This window comes from Patiria miniata, unplaced genomic scaffold (genome assembly GCF_015706575.1).
Source record: "Patiria miniata isolate m_02_andy unplaced genomic scaffold, ASM1570657v1 HiC_scaffold_27, whole genome shotgun sequence".
NCBI lineage: Eukaryota > Metazoa > Echinodermata > Asteroidea > Valvatida > Asterinidae > Patiria > Patiria miniata.
Window position 1 is genome coordinate 470,431 of NW_024037066.1, and position 19,860 is coordinate 490,290.

The window sequence follows — 19,860 nt, forward strand, 5'->3', positions numbered from 1 at the left end:
GATTATGGAAGTTGGAACACCAAGAGATGTGATGAAGTGATGTGATGAAGTGGTCCTATTTTGGCCTGTATCTCCAAATGAAACTTCCTGACAAACGACTCATTTAGCTTGATCGCATCACAAATGCTGTGTCAATGTCTTGTATTACAGGAGCTGGACACGACTGGCATGATAGAGATGTATTTGAATATTTTAAGTACTGTACATGTAGTTAAAAGTAGCTGAGATATTTTGCAGCAATTTTGTAGACAAATTCCAGCTCTGGCACATTCAAACCAGAAACTGCCACATGTTAATGCTTCAAGTCTACTTTTTTTTGGAGGAGTTTGCATACGATCATAAAAAAAACAGTACGGTTTCACCTTTGGTTTAATTTTGTTAAACAAAATGCCGACAGTTTTCACTTTGCAACGTCAGGCGGTTGTTGGCACGGTTGGGGTAGTTCTGTTTGGAATTTTTCGGGCAAATCGTCGGGTGCTGGCAACCGTATTCAGTCGATCTTCTCCACTTTGCCGATGATTTTGCCCTGGTAGATGGGTAGAATTGTTGAATCGTCCGAGATGATCTCGTGGACAACTCCCGTGTCAAATTCGTCGCTGGGCGTCTTAAAGGTATACCTGTTCGGCAAAAAAAACAGTAAAAAAACACAAAATTTATATGACTGGTCGTCAAATTTCTCTGATTGTAATACCCCTCCCTTTTCTTTGGGGGGGGGGGGGATAAAATACTTAGCATAACTGAAGTATAATAATAGACATTTGATCCCTAACAATGTATTCAACTTCATGTACATGTACATATATATTTACATGTGCATAAACACAACACGCACACACACACACTGAGGTATGCACCCCTATCTCTCTTCTGAAAATATCCCCTGCCTAGTGGAATTCCAGAAGGTCAATAAAAAAAGTTGGAGGAAAACCGCAAAAAATTTTTTAACATAAGTCACAACAACTTCTACGGGTACATGTAGTTGTGATGTAGCCCCGAGGCTAGAGAGAAGAAAAAAAAAATTACGGACAAGAAATAAGATGTCCCTGACAGGTGCGGCAGCCAATTGCAACTGTAGCTCCTAAGGCGCTGACTTAAAAAAGGGCCACAGCAAATTCTTTTTTTGTAGCAAAATAAGACAATCAAAGATGGCCGCCTTGGCAACCACTGTTCCCTCCACATGGGTCCCCAACCCAGGGTGCATCATCACTACACACATTTCAAATCAAGAGTGTGTGTGTGTTCCAGAATGTCAAAGCCGACCGGCCAATTAGAGTGCAGCGGTTTCCAGTTTCAGGCGGTTCTGTCCAGTCTTGGGCGGCACCAATTACAGGTAATTTTGGTGTTGCCGATGACACGCCGGGGGGCGGCGGCGGCCATCAAAAGGACACCAGCAGGGGAGGGAACAGCTCAGAGAAAGCCTAGCGTTTCTGTTTCGAAAGCCACAGATGAGGAAAGTACTAAGAGACTAGTGGGCGGTGTGACCTGGGGCCAACTCTGCATAGACACATATTGGTTTTAAAAATTCAAGTTTGTTTTTACTATTTGCAGTGAAGGTAATTACATCTGCATTTACGCTGAAGTCACTGCATCATATGCAAATCCTCTATTTGACAGAAAAGCACGAGGCTGAGCTGCATATGGACAACACACAAGAATAAGGAAATTATGGTTTTGGTGAAGCTGATCCAGTTAACAGCGACTAGACTAATTTGGCAAACAACATTAGAAGCCATTTTTTTAGGTCGAGCCACATCCGCGCGCGCGCATTCTTAAAGACGAGGCGTGTGCGCATTATGTTAACCCCATTGATCAAAGGCGTACGGAGTGCGTGTGAACTACATGAGCGCAACTCGCCCAAGCCTGGTGCTATCTCAGAGAATGGCTGTCGCGGAATCAGTCTCTAGTTTTTACTCTTTTTTTTGCAACTTTTCATCATGCCGTGTTGATAATCTCTGGCAAATTGAAACGATTCTAACATCTATAATGTAAATAGTCATAGCAAAATTTCTGCAGCTCTTCTCCATGCATTGCCGACAAGAAGTTGACGTACTGGGCTGTACTACTCGGCTTTAAAGGTACAGCTCCTTCCAAAGCATATATTCTCTCTGAAAAGCGGCCCAAGTCCCAGATTCATAAGGCATGCTAGTAAACCGCACTGCGTTCTGAATATTAACGTTATCCCTAAATCTCCTTTGAGGAACTTATGGGAATAGAGACCACTTATTCTGTTTACTCTAAGTTCCCGGCTGATTGGATAACTCAACTCACGTTATTCCACACTGATTGAAAGGCAACTGAAATTAAACCCTTTCTGTACTTTCCCTTATTTGAATATTGAAAAGCTCATCACGGAGTGTTTAAATTCTGTACTTTAAAACAAATTCGGGGGAATTGTAAATAATGTGGTTTATTTCACAGGATGATTGAGGTACATGTATACTTCTTTTTTTTTCCGGATTCTTCATTTATATATTTATCAAGTGTGCTATGGTTTGAAATTTGTAACACAATTGTCACGATGTGATGTTAACCGCTTCGCAATGGACGGTGTGTTATCGCGATCTGGCCGTTTCTATACACAGGCACGGCTTTCTTTCTGTGGACGGCCAAAAGTACTATACCCGTAGCAACCATTTTGAACTCTCGATGAGAAACATTCTTAATTTTTTCCAATTGTATAACTTCCCTTAAAATGTCAAGTGTGCCTCGACACGCCTCCGGACGACGTCTAAACACACTAATCCCCCATTTGTTTTGTACACACAAACGAAGTCCAAACAATCTGTGTAGGCGGACTGTGTGTTGTACATGTACATGAACCTGGTCACTGTGCACAGCCTGTTGTGGTACAAGTAACGCTCCGTGGGTACACCCCAGAGTGTTGAAAAATATGAGGTTGCGGAAAGAAATACGCTAAAAATACTGTTGAAATGACCCTGAGAATCAGTATTTGTGGTGTTTTGCTGTATCAAAAGCTGGCTGCTATACCTTGCCTTTTTCGAAAATCAAAAAAGAGCCTTGTTAATAACAAAGAGTATATCTCTTATTTATCCGAAAAACACAGACAAAAATGGACAGATACTGTTCATCATCAGACCCAACAAGCCCAACAGGATCTTGAAAAAGCAGACAATTTGTTTCCTTTTTCTCCATCCAATCTGCCGTCTAAAATACCCAGGAGAACTCGGATTAATTCTAAACATCCCTCCGATCGGGAATCTGAAGTGGCAAGCAAAACAAGACGATTGCATCTTTAGCCAGTGCGGCCCGGAGTAACGACACGACACAGCGTAGTGGACGCCCTGCTTTTTCAAGAATAAACCCCCTGAGGGCGCCCCATCAATCTGATCAGTCAATGTAGCGAAAAACAGGCAAAGGCAACAACGCTTCCTCTGCTTGTCTTCCCAATTTGTGACATCGGTTGAGAAGCCAGAACACATAAATAATGTCTCGTTATTCTTCCACGCCGTGGTTTTTGTTTGTTTTTTGAGAGACGCACAAAATAGAAAACCATTATTGTTTTTATAAACACTTTGTACATAACAATTATCAACTTCAACATAATTATCTACTTGTTTTTTTTTTTCCTCACTGGTCTTTATTTTTTTTACCTCGGAAGGTAATATCTCACTAAAGAGGGAAATTTATTTTTGAAAGGGGGGGGGGGAGGCAGGCAAGAAATGAAAGCCAATCCCACTCATTTTACCTACATGCAAATCTCTTTTACTTATACTAAGTGGAAAGTGGAAGCTGCAGACAGCAGAAAATATTACGCAGGCAAAACATCATAAATCTTGCAACGTTTTGTTTTATAATTTGAAAGCCATTTCCTGTTTGCGCACATTGAGATTATTTTCTCCAAGTTTTTAGTGAGCATTTCAGTCAAGACTTCAAGATGCTAGAACACCAGGCCTAGGCACGGAGCACAGGCCGCAGGCTTCGCTTGAGAAACTCCCTGGAGACAGCTGAAGCATCCTGGCGGCGATAATTCCGGAAGGAGGCGGGCCAAGGAGGTAATCACACAATGAAAACATCTCTCCAAATGGTCGGCTTACGGAACTCTTCCCGTCTCGCGAATTTTTTTTTTTTTTTTTTTTTTAACCAAGGCTCTCCCAATACACGGCCAATTCCAATCCAAAATGCTTTCCCTTGAGTGTTTTGATTACAGATTATCTTCACTCCTGTGAATTTGCCACGGTTTTAAAGTCGATGGTTATGCGATTCTAACCTTGCTTCAAAACAAAGACTTATTATTTGTTTTCTAAAAGCACCGCATCAAAGAGGTCTACATGAGAACGTTGGTCAGTAGTGTGTACATTAGGGTATTAAAATCTGTGACGTTCATTTGGAAAATTGCCTTTTGATGTGATTGCTTTTTTAACTTGACCTTAAAGCATGACGGAATATAATCACAGCAGGGTCGGGACAATGAAGTGATTTCGGTACTACAACACAGTATGCATTTACTATTTCACTGTCAAATAAGAAGATTCAAATTAATGATCATATTAGTTTAATGGTGATTACAATGTAGTTTTTTTGGAGTGCTTTTAAAAATCATAAACAGATTGGAATTTACGAAAGAGACATGCATTAAATTGCAAGTAAATTTGAACTGAAAGGGTAAACTCCTTTTATGAGGCATTCATCGTTGTTTCAAATACAAGAATACCAATAAACCCCAAAATGATGAAGGCTTTTCGAAGTTCTGTTCTTTTTTTTCTGTGGAATTTCTTAAAAAGAAAAACACCAAAATGAACATGGCAAACAAATTGATTTGGACCAAGTCGACCCCCCCCCCCCTAAAAAAAATGTTTAACGAGAACTGAAGATATACATGTGGCACGGCACCTAGCCTATTTGGTTACCAGCGACACCAGGGTACCATCTGTATATAGAGGCCCCAGAATTCCATCAGGCCTTAATCTCATCTCTCATCAGCCCAAAATAACATCTTGGCCACAAAAGCAACACCCCGGCAAGCCTGACCTCAACACTGTTGCCCGGGGCATCGACTACCACCAAGCCCAGCACCGGACAGTAGAGTGTTAATCCAACCAAATCAAAGTCCCCCCCCCCCCACCCCAAAAAAAAATGGCCTGGAACAGAGAACCAGGAGTCACTGCTGAGCTGAATCTCTCTTGAGCCAACAAGGCGCTGATATAATTTGACTTCAGATACAAGAAGGGTAGGCCCCTGAAGGGGTGCGAGCTGAACTAAGAAGCCAAGGTAACTGCAGCATGAGACGGAGATATCAAATTTCACACTCCGAACACCTTCCAGTTCCCCCACGTGGGTCGGGCAGCAAAATACTCTAGTATTTCTCCTTAGCTGCGACACGCTAGGACGGTGTGAAAATCACTTGGCCCAGTCAGGGCAATTACATGTGCAGGGGAGAGCTGGACAGAAATAGATGGCTCATCAGTCAAGTTCCATTTAACATGTAAAGCACATCCTCTGTTTCTTTAAAGGGGCACTTAAAATCAATGCCAACTTGAATTATTTCTCATGAAAGAGAAAAAAAATAGACTTGCTTTTGTGCTTCTCTTGTTGTTCCACAACAGCTCATTTAGACAAGACTTAAGAAACAAATCAGACAACGAAGTGTAATTTTTCCAACATCAGACCAAATGGACCAGAATGCACTGTCAAGTATATCATTTTTATATGGTACCGGAAACATCAGAAGTGCCACCAACCTTGACAATTACCAACAACCTCAGAGTTTTTCAGCACATCAGTCTTATCAGATGATAACCAGAGAAAAAAAGCCTTGCAAACATGCGTATTATCCTGAGAGACGTTAATCTGACACTCCAAAATGATGCTGAGATATCCTCCTCTCAACTGTCCATCGCGAGTGACCACTGACGGGCTGCGGACGTCCACCGGGAACGGACAGGACAGTCCGGTCAAGCATGATGGATAACCCCGGGGCTTCCCAGTACATCCCAAGTCATGAACTTCAATCCAGTGGACATCAAAATGGCCACAACTGGGAGGGGACGTGCGCCTAATGTGATCCCGATCACGCCGGTGTGCCGAGGTGTCAAATCGTAACTGACAGCGCGCGAGGCTTTTTAGACCTGAATTAAGTAAGTGGAGTCAGGATAGATGCTTTTCTTTTTTTTTCCTGCCACGAGCTATGCATGGGCTCGGATGGCAGTTGAACGGGATGACAGGGATGATTCCGCAAGACAGATTTCTGACTCAGACGTCAAATTACTAGCACTGGGCTAAAATAATACTGCAGCTGAACAATGCAGGATCGAAACTCGCATTACACGCGAAGTTGCAATGATTACTTAATTTAGCTGGCATGTCACATACATGACAGACTTTGATATTCGAGATACACATCTCGTATCTAAATTCTGTTCAAAAGCTCTTATTCAAAGCAAAGGCTTTTGACTGCTTTTTGATTTTTCAATACTTCAGCAAATTTTTTTTCAGGCTTTGTTAAGCCATTTTCATCCTGCACACAACACAATAACAGATAGGCGGTGGATCTTTTAAAGCTCCAGACTGAATGTTGGATTTTCTCCAAAAAAAAAATCTTGCTTCGACATTCAAATAATAAAACACTGTAGAAAAAGCGTTAAAAAATATTGGAAATAGAATATAAATGCATTATAATTTTATAGGAATTTGTTTGCATTGTCGAAAATGACATCATTGATTCGTTTAAGGCTTACCTGTAGTCACCCCTCTTGGAAATGAGAGTCTTGAATTGGGCCAACGTGATCTTGTCGCCCGGTAGTGTGGTCCTGTAGGGGATGGGATCGTTGCAGAAGTAGTAGGCTACCGTCGTTGTCATTGTTTCCTTACCGTCCGGCGGGGCAAAGGTGCGCTGCTTGGACCCACTTTTCCTCCTGTGAACGTAATCAGAGAAACAGATTACCAGTTAAAAAATATATTTATAAAAAAATATGTGTTTTGGGAGATTATAGTTGCTGAAATGGGCAGTTCCAGGGTTACGTAATGTACGTGACAGAGCCTTTTAAACAGTTGCAAAGCTTTTCCGGTGTTCGGAACGGATGACAGATGAGCACGCAAAATTGAAGAGACATGCTGAAATTGTTTTAAGATATTCCTGAACTACAAGATCCTGGTCGTATATGGTAAAAACGGCATTGAAAATATAGCTCAAGTTAAGAAATAGCGGCCGTTTAAAGAAGAATGGTCCAAAACTAGTTTGTCCACATCTATGGCAGTCATGTAGACCTAAGTACAATCATTGCAGTTCTTCGTGTGTGCAGTGCTATTGTTTTGACAATATCTCATAGACGTGCATGTGGACAAACTGGTGTTTGACCATCTTTCTTCAAACCATCGCCATTTCTTAATTTAGGCTTCATTTTCAGCGCTGTTTTCACCATATACCACCAAGATGCTGCAGTCAAGGAATATCTTGAAACAATTTTAACATGTCTCCTCAATTCCAAGAAATCTGCGTCTGGAAAAGTGGAAACGTTTTTTTAGGACCACCCTGTACAGAGACAGTGACTTTAAAGAAACGACATGAATGCTTTGGAGTAAACACATGTACCGGTATGCTGACCCACTTCAACTGACCTCTTTGGGCATGCACATGCTACATTCGTATCAAACAAAAGCCTGGATTTTAATTTCCCTTCCCGAACAATAGAGAAATCTTATCCAGCCACACACTTAAAGGCACACGCTTTCAAACATGTCCTGTTCTGGTGTATTTCGCATCCATCAAACATCACATACATTAGCAACACACCGAGGCACAAAATGAGTTTAATATCCGCTCGTTAGCCACTTATGGTCTCGCAACGCCTTTTTTTTTTTAACTTTTCGAAACCTTTTTCTTTATGAAAGGGATTGGGTGTCTTACAAGACTTAAAGCTTCAAAATTTGCTTGCGATAGTGTACCGTACTGATGCAACTGTACATTCACGAAAAAAAGAGAGGAAATTCCAAAATTCAGAAGACTTTGTACAGTGTTTTTCTTTTTTGAATGACAGAAATGGGAATTAAAGAGGAAATCAGCTGGTCTGAGGAAAATTGTATTTAATTTGAAACACCTATTAAGGAGTACCAAATAATTGTGTACAACCTGTATGCAATATGGACCCACTTTATTAATAGCCACTAAGTTTGGTCATCAGATAAGTCTGTATTTCTTGAGAGCCTCTGTTGTCTGAATGAAAGCCTTACAGTTTCCACTTGGGTAATTCCAGAGTTATGAAAGGAAGTGTAATGTGGTGACACAGCCAATTAACTATGATATCTAATTAATGATTCAGAGAAATGATCGTAAAACTCCTAGTCTGTAATCTTCTTGACCATTACTAGACGATGTATAGGATTTTAATAATACATTGTTGGGTTTACTCAATGAGCTCTTAAAAGCGCTGTCAAGGATATTAAAAAAGGCTGGATCGCCCACTTGTGAATATCATATTAATGACAACGGACACGACAAACACTGATCATAAGAAACAAGGCGAGACCAGTAAAACTTTGGGGATGGGGGGAAGGTTCTAAGGGGGAACTTTGGGGATGGGGAAAGGTTCTAAGGGGGAACTTTGGGGATGGGGTAAAGGTTCTAAGGGGGAACTTTGGGGATGGGGGAAAGGTTCTAAGGGGGATCTTTGGGGATGGGGTAAAGGTTCTAAGGGGGAACTTTCGGGATGGGGTAAAGGTTCTAAGGGGGTACTTTGGGGATGGGGTAAAGGTTCTAAGGGGGGTACTTTGGAGACTGGGTAAAGGTTCTAAGGGGGGTACTTTGGGGATGGGGTAAAGGTTCTAAGGGGGTACTTTGGGGATGGGGTAAAGGTTCTAAGGGGGTACTTTGGGGATGGGGTAAAAGTTCTAAGGGGGTACTTTGGGGATGGGTTCTAAGGGGGTACTTTGGGGATGGGGTAAAGGTTCTAAGGGGGTACTTTGGGGATGGGGTAAAGGTTCTAAGGGGGAACTTTGGGGATGGGGTAAAAGTTCGAAGGGGGTACTTTGGGGATGGGGTAAAGGTTTTAAGGGAGTACTTTGGGGATGGGGTAAAGATTCTTAGGGGGTGTAGGGGTCTGGGGGTGAAGTTCAACTGGCATGTGCCCTGCAACCTACCCTTGGTCTTCCATCATATCTGGCGAGACCACTGGAGCCATCTTGGCAGGCGCTGAGGTTACACGGGTTGGAGGGTTTCCGCTGGTGGGTCTCCTCTCCTTGCGGACGCCATCAGAATGCCTGCAAGGACGGAAATTCAAAAGCCGGTCAAGTCCAGCAACACGAATCTTCAGAGAATCATAATGCAACTATAGACATTGTCTTCTGCAGATTCACTTACGGAGAAACTGTAGAAACTATGGAGACTTTTTCCTCAACACTCAAAAAGTGGCTAGCTGGTTCGTTCTTCAAGATATAGACAAAGCATATGTGTATACCAAATATCAAACATTGCATGTGTGTGTATAACAAGTTTTCAGAGTTTTTGGGTTGTAACAATTTGATGTCATGTACTACGAGTGCTATTTTGGGGGGAATTCAAGGCTCAGGCCTTTTGAAGTGGTGGTGCTCATTTCAGAGTGAACAGACATTGGGACAAAAAAACAAACTATCCTGCAAGACATTACCTCTGCCTCTGTTTGCTGGAGACGTCTATCCTTCGCCGCACCTCCTCCAGCACGGTGAGGGGCTCGGGGGGCTTATTGACGGGCATGCTGGGGTCCTGCATGATGGGCTGGGTGGGGAGGTGCGGGGAGCTGCGCTGGGGTAGCACCTTGGTCAGGCAGTGCGTCCGCTCCTGGGAGTTGGGCCGCGAGGTGTTGTAGGCGACGGGCTTCTTTGGCATACTGTGGGCGAGTGTAAAATATAAAATATTGAAACAGCGAAACAAATGAATTTTTTAACGACCTCAAATGACCTCCAGTTTCGGACGACTTGTGATGAACCCAACCCAAGCATCACTCCATCCAAGGCCAAGTTCGGGCAAGGACCATTAGTCGACTAGTGGTTGATTTGTGACGTACCTTACGCCTGCACACTAATAGCAAAGTGCGAACGTCTCTAGTCGAACGCTGGTCAAAATGTCATTGCAAAACGTCTGGATCCTGGCTCCCTGCTGTATGTTACGAATGTGCGCGGCTATGGTTACCAGCGATGCAACCAGCCCCAGTAGGTTGGTTCCAAATAGTCGACTAGCGTAGTTAACCATCGTCGACTAGACAGAGTTCGGGCAAGCGTTAGTCGACCAATGGTTAACTATAGTCCTTGCGCGAACTTGCCCCAAGTTACATCAAAATCCATCAAATTCAGTAGACAAAGAAACAGTCGAAGCACATTTGAAGAATGACCTCTAATGACCCCTACATGACCTTTGACCTCAGTTCAGTACTCCGATGAAGAGTTGTGTCTTCCCACCCAAGGGTCACTGCATCCAAGTTTTATCAAAAATCCATGAAAGCATGTAGAAGTTATACATTTTTTTCAAAACTTTATCATACGGGTCTACGGACGTTCCAGCGGATGGGAGTTCAGGGTAGGAGCATTGCTGTCCAGATATCCCTATTTCTAAAGACTTGTGGGGGTACCCTTTTTTCTAAAGATTGCACATGTGGGGTACCGTTGCCTTTGTTTGTTACCCCACAAGTATCTCTGGTGCGTACGGTCGTACAGAATTTAGGGCTGGTAAGTGTCTCTCAAAATTTTGTTTACGCGACACAAAAAATGGTCACAGTGTGCCAGGTCTCCCGAATTTCGCTTGTTACTGACCTTGGTCTGTGCGGTGGCACGGATGAGGTCTGCGTGATATCAGGGGAAATGCGGTGGCTGGTCCGACGGTACTGCTTGCCGATGACTTGCTTGCTGTACCTCTCCCCTTCCTCAATCCACTGCTCGATGTGTTGCTTCCTGCAAGTGCAAGACCGATCATTAATCTTTGATTCATTCTCACTGATGGACTAACTTACCTACCCCGCGAGGCATCAATAAAGGTTGAAAGATGTATGAACATAAGAACAATTTAAAGCCCGACTACCATAACCAACCAAAAATATGCAATGACTGGCATTACATGTAGATGTTGGACTCCAGCCTGAAATTTGAAAATGCCTTTATCAACCTATACAGGGCGAGTAAAAAAAATCGAAACCCAAATGGACGGACCAATGTTTGAATGAGGTTTTGCATGTAGCACTTTCAAAATCTAGGATATGAAAGCCCAATTCCTAAGCTTTCTTTTATTACAAGAATCATTCAAATCACTTATGTACTTTTCAAGTTACGGAATTTTAAACACAACCACCGTTTTTAAGTTCTGTCCACGGATCACAAAAAAGGTGTGCTTTCTTTCAGCAAAACGAAACAATTCACACACATCCCTATGCGACTTGTTTTTGTTTTGCTGAAAGAACACTTACCTTTTTGTGATCCATGGACACTTGAAAATTACATGAGCAATTGAAATGATTCTTGTACTAAAAGAAAGCTTATGAGTTGGGCTTTCATATCCTAGATTTTGATAGTGCTACATGCGGAACTTCACTAAAACAATAGTCCCGACATTTGGGTTTCATTTTTTTTTTTACTCACCCTGTATTGCACTCAACTTTCTACCTTCGAGAAAAACAAAACCTGAGGTTAATACATGAGTAAGACGAGGTTTATACCTTTCATTGTCCGATGGCAGCGAAGGAGGACCCTCGTATATCCCACTGTCCGTCGTCTTGGAGATGGAAGAAATATCAGACTTTTTACTGGACTTTTTGGTTTTCACATGCCGTGAGGAGTCCGTTATGAGGTCCATGGTTATACTGTCTCCCCTGGCTCTGAGTTTGTGGTATATTGAGTCGCCCGTTTCGGCCGTCATCCCGGCTAATGTTCTCTGCGCTCCGGCATCAAACTCGATCTGCTTGGCCTTGTGATGCATCAAGTGTTTGTACTGAGCAAGGGACATCTCGGGGTCCACGTTGTAACCCGGCGTGTAGGCGTCCTTCGTCCGCTGTCGCTGCATGATGAGCTTGTTGTGCTGTTGCAGCTGATGATGAGGAATCATCTGCTTGGGGTTTATTCCCGGTTGGACCATGGACCCGCTCAGCGGATTAGCTACCTTAGCCCGGTGGACGCGCTCGGGCGATCGCGAGCGAGGGGAGTACTCCCCCGGCGTGTGCCTTGCCGAGTCCACGAACACGCGGGAGAAGTGATCGTCTAGAATGCTGTTGGGGTCGTCTTCGGGTAACGCTCCTTTCTCAAACATGGCCGCCGATAACCTGGGCGCATCAGATGCACTGGCTGTCCTATCTGGGTCCGATTCCTCTTCCTAAAAACAAAAAGACACGCTAATTAATTTAATCTACAAATTTGCATGAACAGTTTTTATCTCTGATGTGCAGACAATGTATTGCTCATTGAAAGTTTTAGTCTCTGTCTGAGCAACTTCGTAAAAAAAATATACTGATCTCTTGGAAATCATTGAAAATACATCTTCTGTCTTTTGTGTTTGTTGTTGTTGAGAGCACAGAACAGTGATGGAAACGTACACGTCATAGCAGACTTGCAATGTACAACTCGCAATTTGCGGTACTGCTCATTTTAAAGCATTAGGGCCGATTCATACTCAAGAAAGCGAACACAAATGTGAACTTATGATGCCACAACAAATATTCGCACTACGAATCCGCAAAGCTGAACACATCTCAGCTCCGGCTAACACTGCTCATTGCCAGTGCAGCACATACACGCACAGTGGTTTTCCAGAGAGGCGCACTCTTATTCAGCATGTGGGAAATTCACAATTTTTCCAGTCAGTTGTAGTGAGAGCACCACGCTCGGCTATCCTTGGGGAGACCGTTGTTGATTTCTCTTCCTTACCTCCACTTTTCGTAACCTCGCCGAGAGTCGTTCCTCCGTCTCTCGTTGTCTTAGGACCCTCTCCAGTTTCTCGGTCAGAATACGTGCAAACTCTGCCGGCTCCATGGGCTGAACATCCTTGGGTGGACGCTGAGTTATCTATCAAGAGCACGGGGAAAACAAAGCGCTCCTTAGTATTCACCTTACATGTACCATGGGATGCAGAGGCTCTCTCGCGTGAGCACTAGGTTTCTTGTTCAATTCTAAATCTGCACTGTGTGTACTAGGGTGTTGAAACACACGGGGCAGGGTTTTGGCCATGATTGGGAAAGACGGAAACAAGGTATCTGAATTTTTCAGATTTCCTTATGGTATTAATGTGGTTAAGAAGTGGATGTACGAAACTTGGATTCAAAATTCGACGTGAAAGGCACTTGAATAAACTTCTGGCTATCAAAAAAAAAATAATAAAAATCCAGTAAAACAAGACCTTCATGTACAACGCCAAGACAGTTATTTTAACTGAAAACCTGTTTGTTTTCATCTGGCTCGCTGCATGGTCACAGAAAGGTTGTCAACCTTGATAGTGGAAACTTAAGATTAAAAACTAGGTGCATATAAACCTTGAACAGCCTTCCGGCTAAAAAATTTAAAGACTGTGCGTTAAGAGAGAGATCTTTAGGTACAATGCTAGAAGTGTAAGTATAGTAAGTTTACAGAAAACCTGTTTGCTTTTCTTCTGACTAGCTGCAGAGTAGCGGAAAGGTTGACAACCTTATTGAAAGGTACACAACCTTTTTTTTTTGGCCAAGGCTACATGTTGTACCAAAATTTCAATAGATGGATCTTTTAAACAAATGCAAGCACGCATACATCCCTAGTCACATGTTTGTTAATTGAAGCATGCTACACATGTATTCGGGGGTCCGAGGGGGGAGGGGGAGGGGGGGGGTGTGAAGTATGGTACATGAATGTAAGGATGGGGGAGTGGCTTATCTTACAGGGAAGGGTGGGAATGATGTCACCCGTCCGTTCTGCCTGACGTTGGTCTTCATGGCTCGGTATTGCCTCCGTCTTTGCTGCTGTTCTGATGTCTCCCCATCATGGGCCCACCGTCACTGCAACAACAAAAATACACAACACTTAGTACACCTCTTCAAGTACATATATTTGTCTTTTTCAAAAAACGACCAGCTCAAATTGATACCTACATGTACACAGTGGAGATCTAAATTGACACAATGTTTAGAAATAAAATATACGGATGAACACTTAACCCTAACCCCCTAGGCCCTTGTTGCTTACAACCATCCTCAATCCTTCAAAATCCTCCAAAATTTTCAACTCCGCCTAAATTTTTCAAAATTGTCAGACAGTCCTGCCTCAAAATCCATTCATCCTCAATCCTCCAAAATCCTTCCTCATCCCAAAACTTTGCACTCGTGTTTAAATGAAGGATAACCAACGCCAAATCCTTCAAAATCATCAGACAGTCCTGCCTCAAATGCATTCATCCTCAATCCTCCAAAATCATCTTGTGCTTCATTCACCATTCATCCTAATCCTCCAAAATCCTAATGTGCTTCAATCACCATTCATCCTCAATCCTCCAGCATCCTCATTTGATTCAATCACCATTCATCCTCAATCCTCTAGAATCCTCCAAAACCGCCAGGAGGATTTTGGAGGAGTGAGGTGGGTTAGGGTTAATCCCCATGTCCTCCGGGGGTTTTTTTTGCCGGCATTATAAATATGGAATAATCCAGCATTTTCAAGTTTTTTTCCGCCCAACAAAAGAATAATATTTTCTGCACCCTCCCTTAAAATTATTAAGTGGGAAAAAGTGCGCATGTTCACTGATTGTCCGACATATGTAACGATGGCTTTATGCTAAAGCCATTGAAATGTGTCAAACGAAGCCACAGATAATCTGACATTTTCTGTGACTTTGCACTGATGCCATGTACATGTACTTGTGTTGCTTGTATACATTGTATACACTGTGTGCTCGTACACATGAACATGTACATGTACATGCGAACACTAAATGTACACTGCGTCAAGAAGAAATAAGTAGTTCATACGGATCCATTTCACACAAAAAACTGTGTCCCAGTTTTCCCCATAAATCCCAGCAGGAATGCACACAACCATCTTGGGGTGAACGTCCTTGCTTTCTGATTCATTTCACTTCGAAAAGACCTTTTGTATTGCTGAAGATTCACGTAATGCTTTGATTCATTTCTGCACAACATGAGCATGAAGCAGCTTTTGTTGCCAATGTGCCTTTGTGTATTCACCAGATAAACTTACAGTATACGTGTGTAATTACAAAATTTTTGCCAAACACACGTTATTAACATCCTCAAAAAAAAAAAAAAATAATTTAAGAGACGACAAAATACTTCGGACGTGTCGACACAAAGAACATGCTGAAAATCAAAGATCTTCAGATCCTTAATATATGCATTCTCTAAACCCTTGTTTCGTCATATCAAATCAATAGGCAGCCCATGGCAGCCTAAGACATCCGCCTGCTCATCATCATCCCCGACGACCCCTCAGGTCAAAGGTGAAGGGTCAACGCAAGGCACTCACCCTGAGCCTGTTGGCGCATGCACTATCATATTACATGTGCATGAGCAGGCCGTGTTTCGTTCACCTCGATGGCTACACTGTTTTTTTTTTTTTTTACTACACTGTATCTAATCATTCAGGCAAAGGGTATCCCTTGGTCAGTGAACCAACATGTCCCCTTTGGGAGGGATTAGTTGCCATGGCAACGCAAGGTTTTTTTCCCAGCGATATTTTGTTTCTCTCCTTCATATGAGAACTGAACCCTCCACAAAAGCAAAAAGCAGGTTGGATTTAGACTTGAAGAGAAAGTAAAAAAACGACCATGATTGTTACGAAAGCATTTGCCCACAACATGCTGTATTTTCATACGACCAACATATACCAGTACATGAAGTCTTTCAATGTTTAGCATTTCTGCATTACACACAATACATGAGGAACATATAAAAATAACCGAAAGTGCAGTCTGGCGACACCTACAACATTAATGAAATGACATTCAGTATCTTTCTAGGCGCCTTTGTTCAATTATTATCCTGAGAAGAATCAAACCTCCGTGTTGTGTCCATCAATTACGAGCAATTATCATAAACATACAAGACTGTGCATACTCGCGTACCATGTGTACTTTCCATTGATAAATGAGCCCATTCCTTTTTTTCAACCAAATGACAGGGTTTGGACAAAATACGAAAATGCGTGCAATGAAAAAATATAAAAAGGATTCTTCAAAATAAATTAGGTATGTCAAAACAAATAAGATAAGAAATAATGTACTAGTAATTAATACAAGAGGTGCAGGGGACCCACAAAAAGCAAGCTTGTCGAGTGCGAGTCCCCTGAACAACAAAAACAATAACACAATTAACAATGTACACAATAACAACAAATAAAATACAATACATATACACATAGACAATACGAGAATGCAAATGTCAGGGACAGTGAATGTGAATTATTGAAAGAAGCATAAAAAAGATTAATTTAATTTAATTTAATTTAATTTAATATGGAGTAAGCTAGGGCCATAATAGACAAAACAAAATTCAAAAGGCATTAAAGAAAATGGCAATGAAGAAAAAAATGGCATGCTTGAAGCAATAGTACATGCGTAAAGAAATAAACTGAATGACAAAGACGATGAATTTAATAGTGAACTGAAAGGTGAGTATTAACTGCATTTTGTGCATGGGGCTCCATAGCATTAAAGAAAATGACAATAAAGAAAATAAAATGGCATGCTTAAAGCAATAGTAGAAGCATAAAGAAATAAACTGGTCTTTCATCTGTGCTTATTTCTTAAGTTCATATCTTTACTTTCTGTGATGCTTTCATAAATTCGTAAATTGATTTATTCACAAGATGCATGTGTCAAAGTTTTTAAAAAAAGGGGGGGGGGTGGAGTCGTGTTAGGCTATCTGTTTGATATTTCAAGCTTACATACTGATGTACAAACATGTACATACAGTACAAAATTTATCTGTATATAGCAGGCATGCAACATGGAATTAACAAAAAACGAGGAAATACCAATCCTAACAGGACTTTGTACAGTGTTTTTTAATTTTAAATGGCAAAAGTCTGAGGTGAAAAACGAGGAAATCAGCTGATCCGAGGAAAAGTTGCATGCCTGATATAGCCAAAAAACCTTAATTCAGTTGTTATGTTCAATGAATTTGAGGGATACACGCTTACTGTTTATGGGGATCATAATATTCTTTTCAAAATGAATCCTTTGATTTTCCAACGTAACGAAAATTGTAAGTGACCGACAGTCTGTCCACAAGCAAAGCATAATACCCTCTGTTCTTGAAAGGCTAATAACATTCACGGCTTGTAGTTAAGACTAGCAACTCTGGCTAGCATGTAGGTCAAGTACATGTTATAGCATTCTAGGCTCACATTCCTGTATCCTTATGTTTTTTTTACATGACTGAAGATGGTTTGTCTCTCAAACAAACTTCAAATGAGTCAGACAAAAAAAGAAAAGAAATTGCAACTGAAATTTCAGATGCCGTCTGCGAATTCACTCAAATTGACTTGTTAACCCACATTAGCATTTTGTAGTTTGGTGAAAACAATAGAGGGCGCTCTTTGGTTTTGGGTAAACTTTTGTATTTGTCTCAAATTAATCCACAAAATTAGCGACCTCCCATTGCATATCTGCCATATATCTCTAAAAAGGTTAATGTACATATGGCAAGCAGGAGCTGCAGTAGAATGAGATATTCCGTACAAAAAATACACATCGAATATCCTGTGTCCAAACCACCTGCCCCATCTCTGCGTCTGATTGGTCAGTAGACCGTAGAGGCAGGCTCTTACTGACCGTTTCGCACATGACTTGCTGATGTCCATGTACCCTGGCGATACGGACAGCAGGAAGGGGGGAAAGAGAACTGACGAGGGAGATGCAGACAATGTTTGGAAAACTGCATTGGCGCAAGTATATATATACTAACCCTGCTGAATCCAACAGGATCCAACTACGTCATACACCTGGTGGAGCATGTTGGATTGAGCAGTAAACCCCTTGTGTACATTCCTAATGCAAAATGTTGGATTCAGCAGGCAACTGAACTGCATTACAATGCATTGTTGGACTCTGTTGGATTCAGCAGACAACTGAAAATAAGGCACAGTGGATTGAGCAGGAAACTCCGGTTGGACTCTGCTGGATTTAGCAGGGTAGTCCAAGGAATGACTAGGGGGTGAGGGTTAACATCCTCGGACCCTAACATTAATCCTAACCTTCCCAAAACCTCCAAATTCTTCCTTGCATAAGTGGAGGATTCGGCAGGGTTGAGGCTATATGGCAAAAATGGGTGGCTGATTTTGAAGGATGCACTCTGTCAGGGTCTTGGGCCGGACCTTGTTGTTTGTACTCAGCCGTGCATAAATTTTGGCCTAGATTATGTACTTGAAATCCTGCACACTGCTCCAAGTGTTGACAGTGATTGCTGGAGGATTTTGAAGGATTGAGGCAGCGTTCACCCCTCTCAGGAACACATTCAAGAAATAACGGATGATTTTGGAGGATTGAGACTGTATGCAATTTTTACACGGAGGCAGTTGGAGGATTTTGCAGGATTGAGGTTGCATTCTAGCAACAATGCCTCTAGTTAGGGAAAAAATATAAAGAAAAAAGGAAAATGGAAAAATACAGGATGTGCACGTCTGCGATATTTATATAAACTTTCGCAGCTGCAAAATCATGATACATGTACATGTACCATACCAAGTCCACAATTGCGTTGTCTTTAATAAAATGAAAACTGCTGTGACCGACCTTGACCAAGAATGAATTACGCTACTGCCGTAATTTTGATGTCAGGCACGAGAGGGTTCCCAAAATTGTTAAAATAATTTTCTGTATCTTGTTTAATCACATCACAGGGCAAAGCAATATGTACATGTATATATATAGAGCATTTGTTGTTGTCCTCACTTCATCATTTCAAATTTGGCTTTTTGAAAATTTGTTTTTTTCCCCCCAATTGATGAGGACAGTCTTTAGGATGAAACATGGCCGGGGGGGGGGGGGGGGGGGGGGGGCACTGGCACCGACAGGTGAATGGGCTACACTGCTCTGCCAATCATATAACTCGATCAATTTCATACGCGGCTGAATACGCATTTATGCCTGCGAGGGGATCGTAGCTTGACCTTGTACTCACGTTGGTTGGACAAGCTCCCCACATTTCGACTTAACCTGATAGACTTTCCACACACGTAAGACAATTTCAAGCCGGCCGGGATGTGCTGTTAATGAGTCTGGTTTGGAATTTCGTGTTTTAAAAAGCAAACATGACTTAGCAGATTCTTTACTCCAAGATGCACGTGAGGGTGTCCAGTGCAGACAGTAAAATGCAAACAGTGACACCATTTCTTGAATTACATGGTCATCAAGACCAGACAACCTTCAGAACAGCTCTCCAAGATATTTAAATTTGCTTTATTTGGCGAGGGGATTTAGAATCACAAGAATCTAGAATGCATCAACCGGTACGTTGTGCCACACATTTCCAAACCACTAATAGCTGCCACACAACACTTCCGTCTGCCATTCGTTTCAGTATTTAACAAAACAGAACCAATCCAGTAAATTTAGCCATCCATTTTTGTGTAAGTTTAGGCCGAGCATAACTTCAAGTTACCACTATTAAACTGGTCCCCTTTCAAACAAATTTCGAACCCCCCCCCCCCAAACTCAATCCAAGTTCAAGAATCTTTCATTGCAAAAACGTTTCCCATAATCCAATTACAGCCAGCATTAGGGCTCAGTCAAGTGGGCATGCTAAGTCCCCCGCTCGCTCTTTTGTGAGGCCACCTCCAGTATCCTGTAGGCAGCCCTTCAAAAGAAAAGAATCGGGGAAGAATAACCGGACCCCCAAAAGGCAGAGATGGGGATCTCTCACTCTCTCCAGCCACTCTTATTGAAAGAAAAAAAAAAAAAAAAGACCCTGTCTG

General features: G+C 42.1%; 1 protein-coding gene across 1 annotated transcript in view; it reads right to left on the reverse strand.

Annotated features, from left to right (window-relative positions):
* The window catches only part of LOC119734233 (axin-1-like), a 24,886-nt gene continuing 5,026 nt past the window's right edge, over positions 1-19,860 (reverse strand). The window contains exons 2-9 of the mRNA XM_038207606.1: positions 13,815-13,931; positions 12,835-12,972; positions 11,634-12,283; positions 10,738-10,875; positions 9,600-9,818; positions 9,094-9,213; positions 6,696-6,872; positions 1-617 (exon numbers count right to left, since the gene is read on the reverse strand). Of these exons, the coding sequence (XP_038063534.1) occupies positions 491-617; positions 6,696-6,872; positions 9,094-9,213; positions 9,600-9,818; positions 10,738-10,875; positions 11,634-12,283; positions 12,835-12,972; positions 13,815-13,868 (1,623 nt within the window). The 5' untranslated portion in view covers positions 13,869-13,931 and the 3' untranslated portion in view covers positions 1-490. The remainder of the gene's footprint in view (positions 618-6,695; positions 6,873-9,093; positions 9,214-9,599; positions 9,819-10,737; positions 10,876-11,633; positions 12,284-12,834; positions 12,973-13,814; positions 13,932-19,860) is intronic.